General features: G+C 37.7%; 3 protein-coding genes and 1 non-coding gene across 11 annotated transcripts; 1 reads left to right on the forward strand and 3 right to left on the reverse strand.

Moving 5' to 3' along the window:
• Positions 1–287: 287 nt before the first annotated feature.
• Positions 288–6,306, reverse strand: lyve1b (lymphatic vessel endothelial hyaluronic receptor 1b). 2 transcript variants are annotated; one of them, XM_077193450.1, is made up of 6 exons: positions 2,690–6,306; positions 2,428–2,593; positions 1,430–1,569; positions 801–1,205; positions 637–664; positions 288–540 (listed from the first exon to the last, which is right to left on the reverse strand). In XM_077193450.1, the coding sequence occupies exons 1-6, from the start codon at positions 2,901–2,903 to the stop codon at positions 366–368; spliced, it is 1,128 nt and encodes a 375-aa protein (XP_077049565.1). In that variant the 5' UTR covers positions 2,904–6,306; the 3' UTR covers positions 288–365. The 2 variants fall into 2 exon arrangements, with proteins under 2 accessions (XP_077049565.1, XP_077049563.1); XM_077193448.1 differs by having other exon boundaries at positions 637–718.
• Positions 6,299–11,261, forward strand: LOC143696768 (uncharacterized). 2 transcript variants are annotated; one of them, XM_077193447.1, is made up of 8 exons: positions 6,299–6,701; positions 9,324–9,464; positions 9,550–9,750; positions 9,846–10,033; positions 10,177–10,390; positions 10,567–10,665; positions 10,762–10,817; positions 10,896–11,254. In XM_077193447.1, the coding sequence occupies exons 1-8, from the start codon at positions 6,429–6,431 to the stop codon at positions 11,047–11,049; spliced, it is 1,326 nt and encodes a 441-aa protein (XP_077049562.1). In that variant the 5' UTR covers positions 6,299–6,428; the 3' UTR covers positions 11,050–11,254. The 2 variants fall into 2 exon arrangements, with proteins under 2 accessions (XP_077049562.1, XP_077049561.1); XM_077193446.1 differs by having other exon boundaries at positions 6,319–6,701; positions 10,893–11,261.
• Positions 11,069–22,448, reverse strand: eif4g2b (eukaryotic translation initiation factor 4, gamma 2b). Of its 6 annotated transcripts, none has more exons than XM_077193417.1 (22): positions 22,241–22,412; positions 21,470–21,578; positions 21,085–21,179; positions 20,734–20,799; positions 20,516–20,656; positions 19,894–19,996; positions 19,136–19,267; positions 18,892–18,958; positions 18,624–18,775; positions 18,396–18,506; positions 16,321–16,503; positions 16,033–16,171; positions 15,782–15,945; positions 15,589–15,699; positions 15,160–15,288; positions 14,058–14,162; positions 13,745–13,960; positions 13,392–13,650; positions 12,981–13,185; positions 12,665–12,873; positions 12,430–12,551; positions 11,069–12,325 (listed from the first exon to the last, which is right to left on the reverse strand). In XM_077193417.1, exons 3-22 carry the CDS (start codon positions 21,093–21,095, stop codon positions 12,260–12,262), a joined length of 2,691 nt encoding a protein of 896 aa, XP_077049532.1. In that variant the 5' UTR covers positions 21,096–21,179; positions 21,470–21,578; positions 22,241–22,412; the 3' UTR covers positions 11,069–12,259. The 6 variants fall into 6 exon arrangements, with proteins under 6 accessions (XP_077049532.1, XP_077049534.1, XP_077049533.1 ...); XM_077193419.1 differs by having other exon boundaries at positions 16,033–16,138; positions 22,241–22,377; XM_077193418.1 differs by lacking the exon at positions 22,241–22,412 and adding an exon at positions 22,139–22,217.
• On the reverse strand, positions 15,370–15,545 carry LOC143697176 (small nucleolar RNA SNORD97). Its single transcript, XR_013186214.1, has one exon. It is a non-coding gene; the product is annotated as a small nucleolar RNA SNORD97 (small nucleolar RNA).
• Positions 22,449–22,946: the final 498 nt, after the last annotated feature.

The following is a 22,946-nucleotide window of genomic DNA, read 5'->3' on the forward strand; positions in this document are numbered from 1 at the left end:
TTTAAAGAGTAGCCTACACATTATTACACTCATTTAAGCTATTAAGTTAATTAATGGTCAAATGTAATAAAAAAAAATCAAGAACAAACTATTATTTACATCAGTTCTTAATATTTGATTATTTAAAAACATTTTTTGAATGAGCCGCAAACTGAAAACAAAAACAAAAAAACACTAAAAACAAGTCATTGGTTTTCACCCTAAACATAAAAATGTTGTTTAAAATCTGCAGGGCTTTCTTTTGTGAAACACGAGAAGAGAAAAATCTGAATAGCCTACTGTCCAGGTTTCTCTTTTACATGCAGTTACAGTGACAGGACTTTATTTTTTTCCCTTTAAATAGTACAAAAAAGTACAGTGTTTTCTTAGAGAGAGTCTGGGTCTTGTTCCATTTGAAGGATGATGTTGTAACATTTCCTATTTTTGTTGTCTTTGCTTGTCTTTTCTGGCATACTCTCACTTATTTGTTTCCACATCTCCGTTTCAATAATCTGTTTTGGCCTCATTCTGGTCCAAGATGGAAACCGTTGTCCTCTTTTGCTGAAAAAAAAAAAAAAAATCATGGAGAATAGACCAGTCAGTAATGCATAGCCTATGCATGTCTGTCTCTCATAGTAATTAAAAGTAAAAACGTACATTTTGAGGTACCAAGCTGCACCTGCCGCTGCCAACAAGAGCAGAAGCACAACAGAAATGGTGACAAATGTTTTGGGACTTGCTAAAATATAAAAACGACAAAAGAGTGTTATCAAATGAATGTGTAAAGTGATTAAAAAGTTATGTTACTTTTAAAACCCAACCTCTGGATGCTCTGTGAGGTGTAGTGGTCTGGGACAGTGCAGGCTGACCTGTGGAAGTTAAAGTTTGCTGAAAAAGAAAATGAATGGAGGAAAAAGAGGAAGTCGAGGAGGATGAGGTTGAGAACTTGGGTGAGGTTCTGGAAGATTCAGGAAGTTCTGAAAGAGACAGAGGGCTTGTTGTCTGGGAACTGCCACTGATGCCAGAAAGACTAAGTGTTATAAATGTTGTGGAGGAAGTGTTGAAAGCAAATGAAATGGATGGGGTGGATGTGTAGGCAGGAGAAGTGGTTGACTTAATGGTTGATGGATGGGTTGTTTCAGTGAAATAATGCTTGTTTGATGGTATTCTTCCTCCTGTTGTAGGTTGAGGCCTGCTTGATGTTGTTTCAAATGATCCATCAGGACCTGAGGTGCATTGAGAGAGACATATTCTGATTATGTTGCACATTTTACTGACAAGCAGATTTATGTTCTGATTTTATTATCATTATATGTTCTTAACAAAATCCAAAGTCCAGACATATTATATAATTGTCTCTCAAATCACATTAAACATCATTGGTTCCTATTTCAGGACACTAATTATTATGATGAAAGCATTTTCAAAAACATATTACACATATAATTACCCGCTGGTTTAAAACAATAAACATCAAACTTTGTGCTGATGTCAGCTCTCCAAACAGAAACGCCTGAACTGTTTCGACCACATTTTTCTTTTCTCTCAATTCGAGGAATAACTGCAATTCGCTCTTCAATCCAACCATACCTGTGTGGAAGAATGATATTGCACTCTTAGAAGAAACATATACTATAGAGTTCAAAAATGACTTCTAGTACTGGCAAAATACTACAAAATATGAGGACTTTAGATACTTTAGTTGTACTTTTCATTTTACTTTTAGATATTTTAAATATAAGAGAAGGAAAAAACACTAAACTTGGTTAAGGTTGAGACATTTATCTGACTAAATAATTTGGCAAAACAAGGCAATCTAAAGCTACAGGTTTTATCTTATTATGCAAAAAATAAACAAAACAGAATATAAATGCATAGAAAACAAACAGCTCTCAGAAAAAAGCATATAGCCTACTGAACATAGTCACTATTTTTTTCCTCTCTTGTTTTTGCAAATGTTTATAATTTATTTGTATAACAGCCTGGCCAAAAATTATGTCTGCACAATTTGGCATGTTTTGTTGGCATTATCACAAATAAAATAATTTACAACATGCAATATGCAAAAATATTTTACAAACTTTTGAATAAAGGGTGAAGATGTCAATTTTCCTAGTCCATCACTTTTGGCCACTACTGTATAATTAATTAGACAGCATGTGACTACACACAAAATATGTGATAAAGCAGGCTCATATTTTATTTAAATGAATATTATATGGTATTGTAAGTACTTTGAAATATACAAAGCATCCATTTTTAAAATGTTATTTAGAAATAGGAATCATATTTCCTAAAAAAAACAAATATCATATATCTACAGTAATATTTTAATTAACTATTAAAATACTATTTGATTGTCTATAACTGACAATGAGTCAGACAATTAAATGACTTTTATTTGACTATTAAATGACTATTTAAGTCCCCCATTAAATAGTGCTTTACCTGCATGTCTGTAAGCCATTTTGATTAGCTGTCTCCACTTCAGCTAGTTTTGCAATTCTCATTTTAATAGCCTCACATGCCTCATTGGCTGTGGTGGCATTGAAACTGTACTTGTTGGTCTTGGTTTGGACTAACAACACTCCAGAAATTCCATCATTTGTAGGGACTAAAAAAGAACCAACATGCAAAAGTACAGATTCACAAACAATTAAAAGCAAAACAGTGCATTTAAATCAACAGAAAAAGAAAGAGAGAAACCTACCTAGGATTTGACTCACGTCCAGACAGGGTGTGCTTGTAAATAAGAAAAACAGTATACAAAATGCTAACCAGACTCTTGTCATGACTGCAGAACATGCCACCAAAACTGCCCAAAAACTTGAACACTGAGTTTGTTGATGGTGCAGAAAGGGACCCATAAATAGGAAACAGGAGGTTGAGGATGATCTGTAAGATGACCTTCCCAAAGAGGGCATTTAAAGCTGGGTCAGAGGACAATGGAAAAACTTTTGCTTCCTGTGGTTGTGCACCAGTTATGTTAAATATATTTAAACACATTCAATACATCATGCACAATACAATACATCAATACACTGTAAAAAATTATCGTGATTTTAACGGTAAAAGACGCTACAGGGAAAAACTGTTAATTGGTTAACAGAAAGTTTCCTTACTATATACGGTAAATAACTGTGATATATATAATGGTACATTTAATGTAATTTTACTGTAAAATACCGTTAAATTTACAGTTTTTGGAAGTGAAAAAGAACAATTCATTGTATAATTTACAGTGAAAAAATGTAAATTGACATTCCCACAATTCCCCGCGTGACACTTCACATTTAATGTATTTTTTTTAAAATAACTGTTTCTTCATAATTTTCTTAGTTTTTTTCTAATCAGTTATGTTCATTAGGGTTTTATGTTACATATAATGTTGTTAAATTAATGCTTATTGCATTTTTTAAATTTCAACATGTTACCATGATGGTGTTTAATGTTTGTTTGAATGAAACTATGCAGCTTCTATATATTAGTATTAACTTTCATGTGGAAGAGCTGCTTATGATTAGCTTTGATTGATCATTTGTCTCTCATTATTGCTGTGATTGTTGGCTGTCAGTGTATTACAATGGAACAAAACGGATATTAATACTTCAAAAGATCAGTAAATTAAAATTATATCAGATAATGAAATACGGTTTATTGCTGTAAAATTATATACGGTTAAAAGTCTGTAAAACCTAAAATGTTGCTACCATATTTTTAAAAGGAAAACTCTGGTAACCACAGCTGCCAGTTTTTTCCCCTAAATTTAACGGATTTTTTACAGTGTACATCATGCGCATATAGACATTCTGGAAAACTTCCAGGCAGCCATATCGCTTTACACTTTACAAAAGTACTAAGCAACTATCTAAATAAAATATTTATTTGATGTTTTTGAGGCTTTATTATATTAAAATTCAGTTTAAATTCATTGTTGATGTCCTTGATGTTTTTTTATCCAAATATCCAAGTGAAAAACGTATAAGTGTATGAGTGACGTCCGAGGTAGGCCTGCTTCCTTTTTCAGAGCATTCTGTCCAGTGTTGTCTGTAATTTTGAAGGCTAAATAAACAGAAAGGATCATTAACAAGTCACTTTCAAAGCAACCAGCCAAGTGGCATGCTGTTGCAAGAAGCTGGGACTGAGAACAGTGAATTATCTTAGTCTATAGCGAAGACTTATCAGACAAAAATCTTCTCCATGAACCCACAGAATAGATGTACAAAATGACAGGAAGTTATTCAAAGCATCCTGCCATTTTGCAGATTCACATAATTTATTATCTTATCTCTAAATTCCTGACTTCAACATAAAAACATATTTCCCTGACTGTGCAGAGAACACGGGAAATAAACCATAACAAAAGGTTTTGACTGGGACTATCAATATTCTTCTTCAGATATTTGAAGAGGTTTGTGTGCTCTGCTCCTTTTATTTTACTAGTTTGTAGTCACAAAATGTTACAAGACAATCAGTTTTTGTTCAAATGGCAGAATCAAATTGAATTGTTGTTAGGCATTTAATGTTTATAGCAAAACCACAAACAAAGCTAACTAGGCCAGTGGAACTTGTCCTATTTGTGCTGCTTCACTCTGCTTGAATAATAGAGGGGTTTGAGTTTCCATGCTGTAAAGTAAAGGGAATCAATACTTGTAAATAGTGTTGGAGGTAACGAATTCCAAGTAACGTGGGTTACGTAATCAGATTACTTTTTTTCAAGCTACAAAGTAACGCATACTTGTCAAATTTCAAGAAAATGTCTGAGTTAACTTTTCAAATAAGTAAAACAAGTTACATTTGGCCCCCATTTATTGACTGACATCTCTCCTGTCCCCAGAGAAATTGGGAGTAAATGCTGAGGCATTGTGTGCATTGTGTAAACATGATAGTTATTAGTTGTACACTATTGTGAGCATGCATTTACCCATCTCACTTGCACAAAAACAGATTAAGTGTCCTCAAAATGAATAAAAACAGTGAAATGCAAAACCCTGCAATAAATAAATGATAAATAACACAATATACTGTAATTCACTGTATAAATGTATTTAATCTCACTTTATTAACTAATGTCTTTGGTGCTGATCTCAGATGATCCAATTCAATCATACGAATAAGCAAAAATGACTTTAATTAAACAGCACATTTGTGTTTCATTTTTGAATTGCTGCAGAGTGCAAGAAGAGTGTTCTTCTGCGATCCAGGATGGCAGCATAGCTGAAAGGTTTGTTTTTCTGCTCGCCCTACTGTAGAGGTAAAATTTTGCCTTTCTTGCAGTCTGGGGCTTACATTTAACTTTTGATGTGAAAGGCCCTTTAAACTTGCCAAAAATAGAACTTTCTTCTTATTTAAAAACGAAGAAGCAAGCCCAGCTGAGAAAAAGTAACACAAAAATACAGTAATACTTTCCATTAAAAGTAACAGAATTAGTTACTTTTTTTAGGGAGTAATTAAAATAGAACGCATTACTTTTAAAAGTAATTTTCCCCAACACTCCTTGTAAAGGATCTGGTGTTATTGAGGTACTATTAAAGTAGGTATAGGGTCATAATGCAGAACCATTCTGAATAACAATTAGTTAGTTAAGTCATTTGTATGCTATATATATATCCATTTTAGCTGCCAATCACTTTTAGAGAGTGTTTCACACACTTGGTAAGTTGCTTGTAATTTGATCACGCTGAAGGTTTGATAATGAGTAGGCCTAATCGCAAAATAAATAAATACATGGGGACATAAAATATTGGTTTGATTTTATAATTAATCTAACTAAAAATAATCAAATTAAAAAAATTAGACCAGCGTAATAATGCAGTAGTGGTGCTTGTAAATAACCTTGAACTTTGGCAACCAGTGTGTCCAGCACTGATTGTGGTTCAAACATGAATGATAGCTCCAATTGTGTGGTTTATTTTATGGAGTGCTATTATTTTTCCACGTGACCAGGCTCAAATTTTTTGCTTTGGTGGACAATAAAATCTGAAATTGCCAAGAGACTTATGTAGGGTGAGATGATCAGAAAATTATAGACACTTCTGAGGAACCTCCCAGACACCATAGCTTTGGTAGCGGAATTTGTCTGCTAAACACCACTCACATTTGCATCAGAAAATTTAAAAAATCTAGTCAGTCCTGGCATCATTACCAATATGATGTGAACCCTAACCAGCTTATTTCAGGATGTTGAGAGGCACTATGGTGCAATTAGTCAAGGATGAGGAGAGCTATGTTTCAATCCTTGTGGTAGCATAGAGTTTCTGCTCCCTCTGTGGTGGTATAACATTTCCTTATAAATAATTGAACTAGGCTGCATGTTGGTGAGTCTCCTTAGTCCCCATTGCATGCACTTCTACAGGAGCTCTGGGTCGACAGGAGCAAAAATAAATTAAACATTTTAAAACTGCTCAAAAGTTGAAGTTTGAAACTGGTTTCAGCGTCCAGTCAGAACGATGACCCTAAGGGCCACCTCTCATGGAGAGCTCCAGAATCTGAATTCAATGAAGACCTATGCTTCAGACAGCGTTATTTTTAAGTCCCATTCTCACAGCAACAACAACATGGGGGGACGATTCGAAAGCATTGAAGAGATTAAAGGAGTTTCGAAACCCACACACCACCCTCGAAGACCTGTACGTGCTGTCCGACCCGTCAGTGCTCTGAGCGCCAGCGGATCCTTCCTGCAGATCAACCACCTGCAGGGAGAACTAGTGAGGAAGAGGAAGGTAGGTGCTGCTGACATGATGGAGAACATTAGAGCCACATCCTGAGGGCACATTCTGAACATTAGGATGTATTTATACTGAATCAATAGAATTCTGTATTTGAGGTTTGACTTTTTCACTTATTTTGCCTGTTTCAGAACATTGTGAATGACGTATATGTGAAAATTTGCTTGTAATTAAGTCATTTTCAATGCCAGTAAAATGTAATTGTATTATCATGTTCAAGTTATGTTGAAGCTATGTTGAAGACATTATAACGTTTTTCAATACAATTAATTATATACTGTATATATACACACATTTACAATTACTTAATTATATATATATATATATATATATATATATATATATATATATATATAAATTATAATATATATAATTATTATAATAATTATATATATATATATATATATATATATATATATATATATATATATATATATACATATATATATATATATATAAAAATATAATATATTATAATTGTTATAATGATTTCCATTACACAAGAGTAGATGTTAAAACTTTATGCTGATTTGTACTCGGCTTTCACCAAGTTAAGCACCAACTAAGACGTAGCTTTACATTAATATATGCTTCTCCATCCATTTACGCTTCTTTCCATATGGTGATGTGAATCTCCTTCTGTCTGGTGTTAATAGCTGCAGTGTATTTTGCGCGTCAGCACACACAACGGCTGCAACCACAGTGCGGTCCCCTCATGACAACCGTCTGGATTGAGCTGAGTAGGGGACATCTCTAGGGTCTTCAAGTGGGCACCTTCCATCCTCAGTGTTTCGTCGACTAGCCCATGACACCTCAAGAGGGCTCGACAGTGACTCTGGCGTCCCAGAGTCACCCCCCTCCGTCCCCCACTCAACTCAGCCCAGCTTACTGACCTTTACATCGCTCCTGCTGCTGAGGTTGCTCCTCCCTCGTAGTTCACATGTGACCTAACCACAATCTCTCACAATCTCTCCGCAACCCGACCATACGTGCCAACCCGTTTGACTAAGGCTGTCGAGCCCCACTGCCGTCGTTAAAGCGGTCAGTGGCAACGGTTCCGTATGGCATACTACCGCAAAACACAATATCTGTCCAAACACCAATCCTCATTCACGCAAAATACACAGGAACGTAATAACTGTAATTACTATGCAAACTATACAAATAAACCAACAGTCTGTTGGTCAAGTTCTTCAAGAATTCTTCTAAACCGTAGCATGGCGGCCTGTACACAGCCAGCCAGAATCTTTCCGTCTCAACCACAGCCAGTTGCTTCTCCTCTCTGCTGCTTCAGATAAGTTCTTTACTGTGCGACGCAACTCTTGGCCACTGAATCCGACATCTCTGAGGAACTGAGTAGTGGGGTGTGCCATAAATCCTCGACAACCCACTTCCACTGGATAAACCCGGACTCTCCATCCTCGCTGTTCTGCTTCAGTGGCCAGTTCAGCATACCACAATTTCTTCCTCTCATAATCCTCATCTACCGCATCCTCCCATGGAACTGTTAACTCTATCAGTTGAACAATGCGCGCTGATCCAGACCACAAAACAATATCTGGTCGGAGGTTAGTGGTGGCGATCTCAGGTGGAAAAATAAGCCGCTGATCAAGATCAGCCAGCATTAACCAGTCCCTAGCAGCTTCCAGTCGTCCTGGGTGAGAATTGGTTTTAACAGCTTTTCTTGGTGGTTGCTCGCCTGGGCGGAGGAATATTGTCTGTGTGTAATGTTTTGGTAGAACAGGTGGCAAATTATTGGTCATGTTACGCTTGTCTTCCAATGCTAAAGCCAAACATCGGAGTACTTGGTCATGGCACCAAGTAAACCGACCTTGGCTAAGAGCCACCTTACATCCTGTCAAAATGTGCCTTAATGTGGCAGGTGATGAACACAAAGGACAAAGGGATCCTCTCCTACCCAGAGGTTTAGGTTCTGTGGTGATGGGAGAACATCATATGTTGACCTGATAAGGAAACTGATCCTACTCTCTTCCATTGACCAAAGGTCTTGCCAGCCCATCTTGCGTTGTTCCACACCCTCCCATCTCATCCACTCTCCCTGCTTGGCCTGGGAAATGGCCTTTATACACCTCATCCTCTCCTCCTGCTTTCGCACCTCATTGACTACCAGCTTCCTCCTTTGAGCTGGGGCTGCCGCCTTGTGCCATTTAGGAGGAGCTAAACTGAGCCCAAAACCCCCTCTTCCACGCTGTACCTGTCCCATGATATCACTTATTTGAAGGGCAGCCTTTGCATCTTCCACGGATTTCTTTGCTGACCACTTTCTACCAGTTTTTAACACAGGTGCTGCCTAATTTTATATAGAAATTATAATATATATATATATATATATATATATATATATATATATATATATATATATATACATACAGAGTAAACAACTTAAAAATTCACTTAAAAAAGTAAAGACGTCTGCATGTATATATATATATATATATGTTTGGGTGTATGTTTCCACAGACATTTTAAGCAGCAAAAGCTGCTAAATTAGTTATAATAAGAGTTAAAAAGATACTAAGTATTTGAAACATTCTCCATCAATACTTTGTGTCTTGGATGCCTAGAGACCCTCATTGTCACTGTATCTGTGTTCAGGAATGTGAGGACCTGAAAAAGGAGAACAAGTATCTGTCTAATGAAATCCACATGGAAAGGATCATGATGAGAACTGAGAGTGAGCTCACCATGAGAAACCTGCGGAATCTCAACCAGGAACTCCAGGCCCAAGTTAAAGAGGTGTGCACATTAAACATCTTGAAATATAGAAGAACAAGAGAGAGAAAAATTATAATACAAGTTTTCTTTCCTTTGTTATAATAAGCTGAAACAGAAGCTCTATCTCAGCCAGCAGAGGGCGACACTGTGTTCCAGGGCAGCTGAGGATGCTGATAGAGCTCGAGCAGAGGCGGACAAGAGCAGGGCACTGGCAGAGACCCGAGCACTAGACAGCAGGCAAGAAAAAGATCTTACACTAGCTGACAAAACACGGCTGGGTGAAGAACTGCAGCTGCTGAAGAAAGAGGTACACATACAATATCATGAACACATACACATGGGATGCAAAATAACACTATGGCTCCACTGAAATTAAACTAATTTGCATACTGTCATCCATAGCACAAAGATGTCCAGCTACTTTTAGTACAGGCTGAAAAAAATTACTTTGAGACCAAGCTTAAACTAGACAGGGCGTCAGGAGAAAAGCAGACTTTCCTGGAGGAGAACAGATTACTGGAAGATGAGAGGAACACTTTACGACACAAACTGAAAGAACTGACCGAGGAGAATGTGAAGATAATGGAAAAGTAAGCTCTCAAGAATTCAGCCGTGCCATTTATCTTTTGTAATTTAAGCCAAAGATCCTGGCTGGCATGCCATAATTCAGGCCATTATAATGCAATAAAAGCTAAGTAGGCATGGCTCATGATGCCGTCTGTCTCCTTTGTAGGGAGGTGAACTCTAGACGCAGAGCTTTGGTTGCTGAAGAGAAGAGTGAGAGGACCAATAAAGCCCTGCAGGAAGCAGAGCAGGAAAGACATTTAATTGAGCAGGAGAGGCAGGATCGGACCAGGGAGTGTCTCAGCTGGAGAGAGAAACACCAGGTCCTGGCAGAAGTCATCAGAGCCCAGGAAGAGCTGAAGTCCCTGAGGCAGACCAAAGCCGTAAGTCCTCCTGATTGTAGGGTCAATCCATTAAGAGTTCCTTTTGTGTTCATCATTACTATACTTTATACAAGTAAACAATTTTATTTTCAGCTTTTTTTTCTTCTTACTTGTCAACTGACTCTTTAGAATGTTATTTGATGGCACCAATAACACACACTCATGTCTCACTTCAGTGTCAAGCTAATATTAAGAGCTACTTCCTGTGTATGACTGAAAGCGACCAGAAGGTTAAGATCCTAAAAAATCAAGACGGCACACCAAGGAACTTCACGGTAGTTTTTCTTTTCAGCAAATTATTAATAAAATAATCAAAATTTTGTTTGTTTTTTTAAAATAAATAATAGCATTAAACAATATGCCCCCAACAGGAAGGAGACCCTGTGTATATCTCCACTCCTGACCTCAACAGTGAGGATTCAGAGAGGTAGGTCTTTTTTTTTACCAATGCTAAATTAAGATAAATAAATGTCTTGTCTGTAAATTTGTCCCATCCCTTCAGCAGAACAATGTACAGGGTGGCAGCACCTCGAGTTGGAAGAGACGCTGGCCCATCCCACTTCAGTGAGCTGTCACCAATGGCAGACTCCCACGATTCTGGATTTTCAAGGAGAAACAGGAAAGTGGAATATTTCTGGATCCCCACTGATGAGGAATAATTGCACTTAAAACACTTGAGCTGATAAAGTTTTTCCTTTATTGTAAATTCAGCAATAGTGGTGAATCCAGCACTAAACAGCCTTACAATGACATGATCATAAGCCATTTCATTTGACAATTGGATGTTAACATGTTGGCAAATGTAAGTACAACAAGATTAACTGTCAAATACAATTAAACACCTGTCAATAAAAGGTTGTTTGAGAACCCCTTATTGACAAGGGCAAAAGTCTTTCCCCTTTAATGGGCATTAAGGGTTTTCATTTACGTTTAATGATCAATTAAAAGGCAGGTTAAAATAATCCACCAGTTTGAGGGTTAAGATTGGAATAATTTGCAGCAGATCACTGAGACCTGAAGGGCAACATTACTACAGCCATCAGACAGAGAACACATCTCAATTACCTTGTCAGACCACACTGCAGACAACATTAAGTAAGGCTGGGGCAGCAGAGGCATTAAGTTGACACTAGTAGCTTGATATCAGAATCTTCAATGAAAAATACTTAAAACTACTGCAAGCTGAGATATTAGGTAGTGTGTTGTGCAAAACTGAATGACTATGCAGTTGTTCTGGATCTTAATTCAAGACTAAAACTTCATACATATCAGAAGCCTGTACTAAATAACGCTTATTCAGGAGGTAGAAGTGGAAACTGCTAAAAAGTTACAATGATTACAGTTTTAGATGTTTAAATCATGCACGAGGGTTGAAGTATATTGCAACCGACCCAGAATAACACTAAAAGAGTCTACAGTGTAACCTATGAAAGCCTTTCAACTAGGATCTCATGATTTATGTTAATCAATCCCCCAGACAGACTGCAAACAAATCATTGGTTCTATATAGTGACTGCTTAACTTTCGCAGACATCGAAAGGTTTCCTGTCCTGTGTCTTGGGAAACAAAAACAGACTGAACCAGGCAGAACATGTAAGGAAAATTTGACGAACACCTTTTCTACTGAAAAAGGATAGTGGTTGATTTATCAAAAAACCTTAAAAAAAATGAAAAAAGATAAGCCAGACATTGGTTAAGATACAAGCAAACAGACATTGGTATTACTATGCCTTTCATTTAATTCAGGAGCCTAGCAGCAGTGTGATAAAGCTGTCTGAGTGTGAGCTACTGGAAAAAGTGGGAAACAAAGAGAAGACAGCGAGTCATGTAGCAGGAAATTAATTTGTACTATGAGGATTAGTCCCCTCCTCAGTCGGCTTCCTCCTCTGACTCCTCTTCCTCAGCCGTCTCAAGCCAAGTCAGCCACTGGTTCACCTGAAAAGAAAAAGATTTGTAAATGTACATGCTTGTACTGAAGAGAGATAGAGAGAGAGATAACTTTGTTTGAGGATACTGTAGAGTTTGCAGTAGTTAAACACCTGGAATAAGGCTTTTCCTTTTCCCGGAAATTCTTGGGAAACGTCTTCTTTCCATGCAATGAAAGCTTCCTCCTCAATGATCTCCAGGTCATAAAAGTGGACAAAGTAGCGAAGCAACATACCTAAATTGCAATAAAAAAAAAGAAGATAAAATAAGAGCTTCATACCTCAAATAAGTCATGTTTTATTGATCTCAAAAGGGACAGAATCTTACAAATCGCAGTAGTTTCTCTACCTTTTGGGAAAGCGTTGGAATTGCAGTGCACCTGCAGGGCGTACAGGGCACTGACCTGCAGGTCAGTGTGATCGTGGAGGAACTTCTGCATGACTGGCTTGAAGGAGAGTAATAGTTGCTTCTCCTGGTCCAGCTGCTCTTTAGAAGGTGAGGAAAGTTGCTCGTCACCTTCGGTCACACCAAGCTCAGCAAAGAAGTACTGCAGGAAGCTGTTAAATGAAAAAAGAGCAAGGCTTGTAAACTACAACATTAATTATAACAAAATCTTAGTTGCATTTATCTGCATTTGTAGATGGGAAGATACAGGGAGATGTACCTGGTCATAAGTATGTTGACGAAGCCCTTGTCTGTGTGAAGTTTGAGAGAAATATTGTCTTTGATCCACTTGTAGATGGTCTGAGGGGAGGGGTCTGCCTTGATTTGTTTCAGCAGTTCCTTCTCCAGTTTTAGCAAGGGGAAGAGGAAACTCAGACCTTTCCCCTCAAGAACCTCCAGCATACGGTCCTTATTCTGGTCGATTTCTGAGGAACAAAAATCCACTAAATCAATCCTATTTAATATAAATTTTTTTTTTAAATATATATATATATATATTTCAGAGAGGACTTTTCTGCTGATATAGAAAAACCAATTTTTTTTTCTTCAAAAATCAAATGCAGTGATTGACCAATCAAAGTCAAGTATTCCAGAGTTGTATAATAAAAACCTCTAAGTGTAGGAGACTTACCAGGAAGCATCTTCTGCATGTTGACCTTGCTCTGCTGGAAAAGATCTGTGAGCCACTCGCGGTCCTTGAGCTTGGAAGCTTGCTGGAGGCAGAGCAAGAAAAGAGGAAAGTGGTTGCCATTCTCCAGTGGATGAGCCAGTTCTGCCACACTGACCAGCTCTGTGATGACGGCTCGTGCTGCAAACTGGGCTAGGTATGACTTTACCAGAGGAATGTCCACCTCAATCTTAGGGCATTGATCCAAGACATTCAGCAGAGCCTGATGACAAGGCACAGTTATTGGAATTAGCAGTGAAATGCTAAATGCAAACCTTTTGATTGCTTAAGAAAAGAAAAAAAGCATGGTAACTTACACACATGAAGTTTTCCCCAGTGATGAAGCCCTCAGTACGCAGTGTATTGATAAGAGTGCTAGCTTGTTCTCTGTCTTCATCAGTTCTCTCCAGAGAACAGAGGATGATCTTACTCAACATCTCTGGGAGAAAATGTTTGGGAGCTTTCATCTCTCTCACACCAATGACAGCATCCTCCATGTTCTTGCTGTTCAGATACTCAGTCACAATGTTCTCCTGTTGTAAACAAAATCAGTGAACCATTAGAAAATCTCCAACGATCGGTGAAAAATGCTTTGAACATAAGAGTGGTACAACAAACAAAGATACCCACAGTCATTTTCAGCAGTTCTTCCTTAGTAGGTGCTGGTTTCTTAGTAGTCTTCTGAGGTTTCTCCTGGATCAGAGGCGGGTTGGATTTCAGACCAAGTTGAGGAGGCTAAAAAGAACACATGAAAGATGAGCAACACGCTGAATCTAAAGATACGATTAAAACCCTATAATGCTGCGTTCACACCGGACGCGAATAGCGCGTCAAATTCGTGCCTACTGCGTCTAGTTATACGCTTGACCACTTTGAATCCATTCGCGCGTCAAGAGCGAAATTGACGTGCCTAAAAAAAAAAGTTTGAAGCAAAATTTACGCGCGTCACAATCGAAACCCGTTGGCGGCCATCTTTTTTATGTTGATCGAGCATTCACCGAGAGAGTCACAGCTCTGTATTTGCTCTGGAGAGCAGAACGGCGGCGTAGGGGTCCTCGTCGCCGTATTTGTGTCCACCTGACCCTTCGACCCAGTGTGGCGAGTTTCACCATTTGCTCGCTCCAGGAGCTGCGCCTGGATGACGGCCGCTTTCAGCGGTACTTCCGCCTGTCCCGCGCCCAGCTTGATGACCTGTTGTCCCGCATCGGAGCGAGGATCACCCTCGCCCTCATCCACCTAATCTGTCATTTATTTTTGTTTTGATGATGGAGCCAGCCTCCAAAAGTGATTAATCTGTCCTGTGATTTTTTTCTCTCTCACACACAACACTGTCCAGACATGAACTTATAATGCAGTATGTTTGTCTTCACATTATAATAATATTTCATATAATCTAGATATGGAATAAATAGCATTCAATACAAAATGAATGTCTATATATTGAAATCAAGTTTTATGTGATAAAATAGTTGCTTTGTTGTGCATTAGAACCATTACAAAATAATGTATTGAAGCATCCAGATACTTCACCACGTGACAGCAGCAAGCAGCTAGGCTCCTGATTGGTTAACGCGGCGCGAATTGACGCCAAAGTTCAGATTTTTCAACTCGGGCGGCAGACGCGAATTCGCGTCAAACGCGTGAATGCACAAAAGGCACCATTCGTGCATATGCTCTCATATGTAATTAGTTATAAAAAAGAGAGTTCAGCAAAGCTTAGAGAGATTTATACCTGTCCAAGTGGTGGAGTCTGTGTCCGTGGAGGCTGAGCACTGGGAGGAATCATGGTGGGAATCTGGGGCTGCAGTTTTGGCACTTGGTTTTTATTCAAAAGGAAGGACTGAGCAGGTCTAAGGCTGATCTGTAAGAATGGATCATGGAAAAACAAACATTGTTAGGTTAATAACAAAGATTACACTGTTTAAGGCCATTGTACCAATTCACACCCTCATATCTCATAATCACAGTCAGCGGACTGGGTAGGAGTTCAAGAATGAGGGATAGGAGAGAAGCAAAAGGAGGAGATAAAGAAAAGAAGAAACAGAACAAAGAAAGAAAGAAAACTACTATCCAGTTGAGTCCCTCAGAATAACGCGTCTTTTTATAATCACAGGGTGCAAGATGTTTTGGTTTTACTCAGTATTTAGTGTCTCCGGTTTACCTCATCTGCATTGAGCTGCCCCTTCTTGAACCGTGGAGGCATGTCTTTAGATTGAGCTTGCTGCTGGCTTGAATGGTTCTGGTTTTGATTGTGAAAATGCTGATTCTGTCCCTAAGGATATACAGTTATTTAGCAATCTCATAAACTGCTTAGAAAAAGGCAAATTGTTGCTGAAAAAAATGTTTATGCTTACCTGGTTAGACTTGATGAAAGGCTTCATACTCAAGTCAAACTGTGACTGTGGTTGGGAGGTCATGTGTCCACTGTGGCCATTGAAAAGAGGATTTGTACGATGACGTCCTAGGGTGGGGGAAAATCTGTCCTGGATCACACCTGGACCAGTTCCTATGCCAATACCTGCACATATAAATGCAGTTAATATGAAGACATGGCACATTTATCAATAGACAGTTGATCAATACAATTCACAGGTTCTTAACTCACCTGGAATCTGACCAAACATATCGGCCAATCCCCCAAGAGTTTCTCTATCCAGTTTCATCCTGTTCGGCATGAAGGGGCCTTCTAGGAAGAAGTCCATTCTCATTCCCTGGTTCATGGGTGGAATAAAAACACCCAAATCCTTCACAAAAGGAAAGATAAAAAACTTCTAATAACCAACACTACATAAACTTACATCAGTTTATAATAGCAGCCAATGACTCCTTAGCCTAAAAATAATATTTGAGAGTATTTTGGTAAAACCTGAAAGAAAAACCACCACTGACTCACCTTCACTGCATCTTGACGAATCTGGTTAATCGTCTTTGGTCCGTTGTCGATGAAAGCTTTGCGAGGAACCCAATTGTTCTCTCTCAGCTCCAAAGTGTCCTGCAGTAGGAAACGAATCCTTGCAGGCAAATCCTTGTTGTTCATTAAGGATTGCATACGGCCAAAGTACTGATCCATTAAAGACTGTGGGAAAGGAAACAATAAATGGAGTATTCTCACAAATTACAATCAATGGCTATGTCATCCTCTTAAAACTGCTTTAGAGAAAAAAAAAAAGAATAGAAAAAAAAAGAAAAAAACTCAGTCTAAGATTTGTTTTGTTCATGAAAAAAAAAAAGCCTCTTAAGTGCTTCAAAACTGCTTTCAAAAAGTCAAAATGACATTATTCCAATCAGTCATGGTTTGGCTCTTTCAAATAGGCTACAAGGCCAATTTCAAGAAAACTGACCAATTTTAGGAACAAGGTGAAATTAAGCAGTCCATTTTAGAAAGAGCAGGGGCCTGGAACAATTGTTTTATGGTTGAAACTAGGGTTTGCAAAAATATCATATCACGATTTTTTTTCAGGAAAATCACGATTCACGATTCTTGGTTTTACTATTTTGCAAGTGACTGAGCATTACAGCCAAACGAATGTCCCCATTTTAAAAAAGCCGTTTGTAACAAAATATAAAATAAAACAAGAATGACAGACATTTAGGCTAAAGTGGCGAAGACAAAAATCTGTGTAATTTTCTTTGTTATTAAATTATGAACAAAGATACACATTACACATACACAACTTAATATACAAATGAAATAAACAGTGATTTATTTTATCAGCTACAGTAGGTGTATTTAACAGTAGCATTGAAGAAAGTAATTAAATGAACTATGAAAATAAAACAACAGACTTTACTGTATAAATTATACATTGTTTTTTATTAAAGCTCTCAGTCAAGAGCAGTGAGTGATTTGATTTGTTTTGTTGTTTTATGAACATTAAAGGGATAGTTCTCCCAAAAATTTAAGTTGTCATTTACTCTCAAGTTGTTTGAAACCCGAATAAGTCTTTCTTCTGTTAAAAATAAAAGTTATTTGGAAGAATGTGGGTAACCAAACAGTTGATGTACCCCAGTGACTTTCCATAGTATATTTTTTCCTACTATGGAAGTCAATGGGGACCAGCAACTGATTGGTAAGTCACATTCTTCAAAATATCTTCTTTTGTGTTCAGCACAAGAAAGAAATTAATATAGGTTTGGAACAACATTAGAGTGAGTAAAAAATGACCGAACTATCCCTTTAAGGACTAGCGGCAGCATGTTTACAATTAGGCTGCGGTCTCTTTAAGACCTGCATGCAACGCGTCTAATATACACACATTTGACAAGCAGTTTCTCTAAATTTTCTCTGTTTGCTTTCACTTTAGACATAACCAACTTTGTTTATATAAACTGTGTATATTTGACAGTATTAGCGCAATAAGACTCGAAAGATAACTTGGTCTAGTAACCAGGCGCTGTTTGACAGGCTTTTAGTGCATGTGCGCTTTGGGTGTTTGTACTCAGGAAAGAGCACGTTAGAACAGCACATCAGCACGCGAATGACAAGGCAAGGCTTAAAAGTACATGCAAATAATTAACTTTTTTGAACTGCAGTGTCCCGTTCCTCTGCGTTAACATTTGATGTGAATATATGTCGTGTTGTACAGTATGTTGCGACGGAGGTGCCGATTGCAACTGATAGAATGTACGATACCACTATATTTCTTCAAAAGCAGATCGTGGAGACATTAATCATACACGATCAAAAATCATGATATCGCACACCCCTAGGTGAAACTCATCCCTTACAATCACAAACACCTTAAATCAATCCTTAATACTTACATGAGCATTACAATCATATTTCTTGACTTCTTAGCTGACATAATTGTGTATTTTAAAGTTAAACTTGCACTTTTACTTGTAACAAGATCATTAAAAAAGTAAAAACTTGAAAGACATGAAATTGGTGTTTCCATTCATCAGTCAATCCTTTTCTACTGGTGAATAAGAATAGCGACCCTTAAATTTTCTTGGGCCAGATGGTACCTTGGCTTTTTCATGGTCGAGTCTGGGCCCCACAGTCCTCATTATCTGACAGAGACACTCCAGATCCTCTCCCATGTCCTTGAGCTGGACCCTCTTCTTTTTCTCCAAAAGCTACAGAAAGTGTAGAGAATGACTCATCAAAATCACTGACTCACCTTTAACCAAAGAACAAAATGGAGTGGAACTAAATGATAAGTGGGATCTGTTGAGTGAAATTGAGATACATACTGTTTTGATGCACTTATGAAGGATAGATTCGTGGATGAGATCAAGTTTTCCGAGTTCTCCGATGAATTTGATATTGCCAAGCATCTTGATCTTGGCAATGGCACGCTGCTCCTCCTCCTCAGAGGTGAGAGGGTTGTCTTGTTTGTCATAGACTTAATGCAGAGACATTTAAATATTAGAAACCTAGCACAGAGCATAATGCCTTGCAATAAAACAAAACTGTGTGTGGGGGGAGGGAGATGGGTTTGGCAGGGGAGAAGTGACTCACTGTCAACATTTTTGGCGCGGTTCTCAAATTCATCTTGAAGCTTGGAAATTAGAAGTCTTCTGAAAGTCTGCAAGGAAATACACAGTTATGAAAATGAATATGGTGTGCCATGAGAAAAAACTAAAGGGGCAATTAGCTTGGTAACCAATCATTTGTTTGGAAATTAACAGCTCTTTCAGATTCAACAAACCCTTAAGAAACACCAATATGGCATTCAATTTATAAATGGCATTTAGGAACTCACTGTGCTCTGCTTTTGCGATGACTGGATTTCAGGTGTTGGGCCATCAAAGTTTGGTGCATCCTCTGCCAAACGCAGACATAGCTGAGCATAGAGTGAGCTGTATTTGGGCTCTTCTAGGGCTTTGTCTACGATCTACAGGAAACAACAGAATTAATATGTAGCCACAAGTATTTCAATATTGTATGGCATGTTTAACTATATTTATAGCTTTATTTCATTGTGTAGATTCACTTAGTCAAGAAGGTTTTGAGTTTCAAACACTTATGGAGCTCTGTTGCTCTTAATAAGGTAAGATTCAGTATTAAAACATTCCTGACAACTGTTTTTTTTTTGAGGAGTGGCAAAGTAATCTGGCTTAGAACTAATATCCAAGCAGGGTTGTATCATAGTCTAAATATTTGTATTATAATAACTAGCACCACAATGAATCAATCGATTCCATGAGCAAAACACATAACCAACACTACCACTAAAAAGTTTGTAGTCAGCAAGATTTTTTTTGAGAGAAATTAAACTTTATTCCGCTGTTGTTTTGAACTTTGTATTTAAGTCATGTTTCCACAAAAATATTAAGAAACATGTTTACATCAACAATAAAAAAAAAATGCAGTGTATTAGAAAGATTTATAAAGAATCATTTGGCACTGAAGACTAGAGTAATGATGATAAAAATTCAGTTTTGCCATCACAAGAATAATTAAATTTGAAAAATATATTAAAACAGAAAATAGCCATTTTAAATTATAATACCAGCTTACCAGCAAGATGACTCCTTTGAGGACAAGTTTAGAGTCTACGCCCACATTGAGAAGCTCAAGGCATAGCTTGTCAAACTTTTCAGGGGTCAGCTTATTAAGTATGCTAAAACAGAAAAGCAACAGCAAAGAATAAACATTGTGTACCAGTTAAAACAAAGACCACAGTTTACCACATGTAAAGATTCAAGCTTATCAGAGCTTGAGAGCATCAGCTGACACAACCACAAAAACACGCTCAAAAGGCCAAGAGCACAACGAACAAAAGAGCTCAAAAACAGAGGCTTCTTTAAGCTCATCACTGGTGAATTGAATATTCTGAATCAACATGCACCAATGCTACATTTTCTATACAATAATCATTTGTTAACATGCATTCATTACTTCAATTGGCTAATTTGTTTCTGCCTTAAATTAATACATTGTTTAAAATAATAAATTGTTAGCTAACTGCACAATTTGTATAAGTACATTTCTGAAATGCATACCTCAGTCACCTCTAATAACAGATCACCCATGCATTTTCTGTAAAGCTGCTTTGAAACGATATGTATTGTGAAAAGCGCTTTACAAATAAATGAGAACTAAATTTTATTTAATATTCACGCTCCTTAAGGACACTTACCCTCTCACTTTCCTAAATATTCCATCGTGATGTTCTTTTTCATTGGAGGAGTTGACATTGGAGGAGTTGACATCTCGTCTAGTGCTTCGTGAAGGAACCCATCTCTGAACGCTAAGCCCTGGGGTTTTCCCCAGGTACTCGCTAAAGACAAACAAAGCAATTAGAGTCTCTGAAGCATGTTACAAAGCTGGAATGTTCATGACTTTAGCATGGTATACCTGTTGCCGACAGTCTTGGGATAGTGCTGAGGTGCACCCCTACCTCCTCCTCCGCCCGAAGAAGCACTAGAACAAAAGCAACATTAGATTAAACAACTTCAAAATGCTTTTCACACAACAACCACCACAAAACAATACTTAACTGGCTTACAGTTATCCAATTTGTTGTGGTGTGGAAACCATTTTAAATAGCAAAGCAGAAGACAAAGGAACTAGTGGACCAGTTAAAACACCTTATGACTTATCTTTAACGTGGTAAGAACCCCAATATCTGAGTGACCCTCCCATCTTGATCAATTATTTCAATCTTCAATTCATACATCCTTTTAAAAATTCAGGCAAATGCTTTACCCCTCTGTCATGAGTTAAGTTAAATCGACTGAACTGTCCACTTGCTCAAGGCGATTGGTGCGGCGTCAATGCAGATGCTCGGGTCTAAAACGCAACTGAACCAGTGTGCGATAGAGAGAAATGCCAGTCATTACACAATGATCATGGGTGTTTAATCTGAGAGTAGACCTATACATATTATTTTGACCTGAAAAGCATCAACATTGGGAAATCCCATTTAAATAGGGTGCTTCAAAATGAACATTTTGCTGAACAAAAAACGATTTAAACACATTTAGGGCAACAAGTGCCTATATTTTTAGGCATTAGCTAGCTATGTTTCTTCTATAGATGTTAAGAATGACTGGTAGCCAAATCTTGGCCAGTGCTTGATGTATGATCTCACCTGAAACGAGAAGCACCCCCTTCTGCAATCACACTCTCCACTTTGGCGGCTTGACAACGAAGAATCTTCAAAAAAATTATAATCAAAGGGCGGGGTGGGAAAATCCGAACTGTATGAGAGAGAAAGTAAGTCAAGGAAACATGAAAAAACACAACTAACAGGTTAAGAAATTATTGCGTATTACAAACACACAGGAGGTAGGCTACAAGTCTGGTCAGAGATTTACTGATTTCCTCTTCCTTAAAACGAAAATGCCTACATCAGAGATTGAGGTTTACCTGTTAGAAAACATTTTATAGTAACGTTGCGAATATTTGGTCGGAAACAAAATGGTTTTCCACCTTTCATAGCAAAAGAGGCGAGACATTTTGCTTGATAACACAGTAACAAAGGCAACAAAGAAAAGACAAAAAACATGAAAATAACGCCTTTTAGTTTTCATTGTTTTGAAAGCATGAAAGATGACCGAATCACTTAGCTACGCTAACAACAAAACGTTAACATATATATCAACATTTATTTGGCGTAATGGCTAGCTTGCGTGCTATTTTTGGTCACGTGGCATTTTCAAGATTCAGGACACGGAGAGAAGCCAAAATGAGACATATATATTAATATGTCTAACGACAGACATGTATTTAAATCTTTTATATGAATAGTAATACATACAGAAACGCTCTCAGGTGTTTGTTCTAAAACGACGCCATTTTCTGAATTCACGCTCTCACACGAGCAGCCATTTTATCTTACGTTTTATACAAAAGAACCTACCTTTACTAAAACAACCTCAGTTTGGATTTTGGTTTTGTTCTTCTAAAAGAGAGAGAAAAAATATGAAAATAAAAACAGATGTTTGGGGAGTATCGGGACGTTAACCGGTCAGGCACGATTGCAGCTCACTATGGGTTAGAAATGCTATGCGCGAGCCTCCCCCTGACTGACTGCTTGACGTCACACGGGAACTTGATTTGCATTCGTCAGGCCTTCGTTGTCAGTATTTTTCCGTTATTAACCACATAGGCTACAGATAGACATATTTTGGAATGATCTCCTAAATATTCAGTTAAATTGTAATTCATTTTTGAATATTTGATTTGATTATAAACAAAACGGTTGGTCTTGGCCATAAAACTATATGGTTTACTCCCGGGGCCAGTTGCATATCCATTATGTTAAAGGTACAATATGTAAGAATTTTGTAATAAAATATCCAAAATCACTTGCATAGTTATATATTTCCTGCAGCTGTGTAATTACAATATACCAAAAGTTCCCAAAGATTTTAAATTTCAGAGAAATTACAATTTTAAATAATGGCTCGTCCCGGACTCCCTTACTTGTCGCCTGTCAATGACTACCATTATCCCTGGTTTCTGCTTGTACTGCCATAGTAACCATGGCGACAGACGTGGACGACATCGTTATGTCTAGCGGCACAGTCACGCTGTTGTTGTTGTTTCGTTCCGTTCAAACATTA

The sequence above is a fragment of the Siphateles boraxobius genome, unplaced genomic scaffold (assembly GCF_051911475.1).
Source record: "Siphateles boraxobius isolate OS27281-9 unplaced genomic scaffold, OSU_SipBor_1 31, whole genome shotgun sequence".
Classification (NCBI taxonomy): Eukaryota; Metazoa; Chordata; class Actinopteri; order Cypriniformes; family Leuciscidae; genus Siphateles; species Siphateles boraxobius.

Coding starts and splice junctions, on each gene's coding strand:
- LOC143696768 (XM_077193446.1), top strand. CDS start 6,429: ATGACCCTAAGGGCCACCTCTCATGGAGAGCTCCAGAATCTGAATTCA. Junction 6,702..9,323: donor AACTAGTGAGGAAGAGGAAG/GTAGGTGCTGCT, acceptor ATCTGTGTTCAG/GAATGTGAGGACCTGAAAAA. Junction 10,034..10,176: donor AATGTGAAGATAATGGAAAA/GTAAGCTCTCAA, acceptor TCTCCTTTGTAG/GGAGGTGAACTCTAGACGCA.
- eif4g2b (XM_077193417.1), bottom strand. Junction 19,997..20,515: donor ATATTTAGGAAAGTGAGAGG/GTAAGTGTCCTT, acceptor TTTCTGTTTTAG/CATACTTAATAAGCTGACCC. Junction 16,504..18,395: donor TCGACCATGAAAAAGCCAAG/GTACCATCTGGC, acceptor CCTTTCCCACAG/TCTTTAATGGATCAGTACTT.
- lyve1b (XM_077193448.1), bottom strand. CDS start 2,903: ATGCCCTCTTTGGGAAGGTCATCTTACAGATCATCCTCAACCTCCTGT. Junction 1,570..2,427: donor AATGGCTTACAGACATGCAG/GTAAAGCACTAT, acceptor TCTTCCACACAG/GTATGGTTGGATTGAAGAGC. Junction 719..800: donor ACCTCACAGAGCATCCAGAG/GTTGGGTTTTAA, acceptor TTTATATTTTAG/CAAGTCCCAAAACATTTGTC.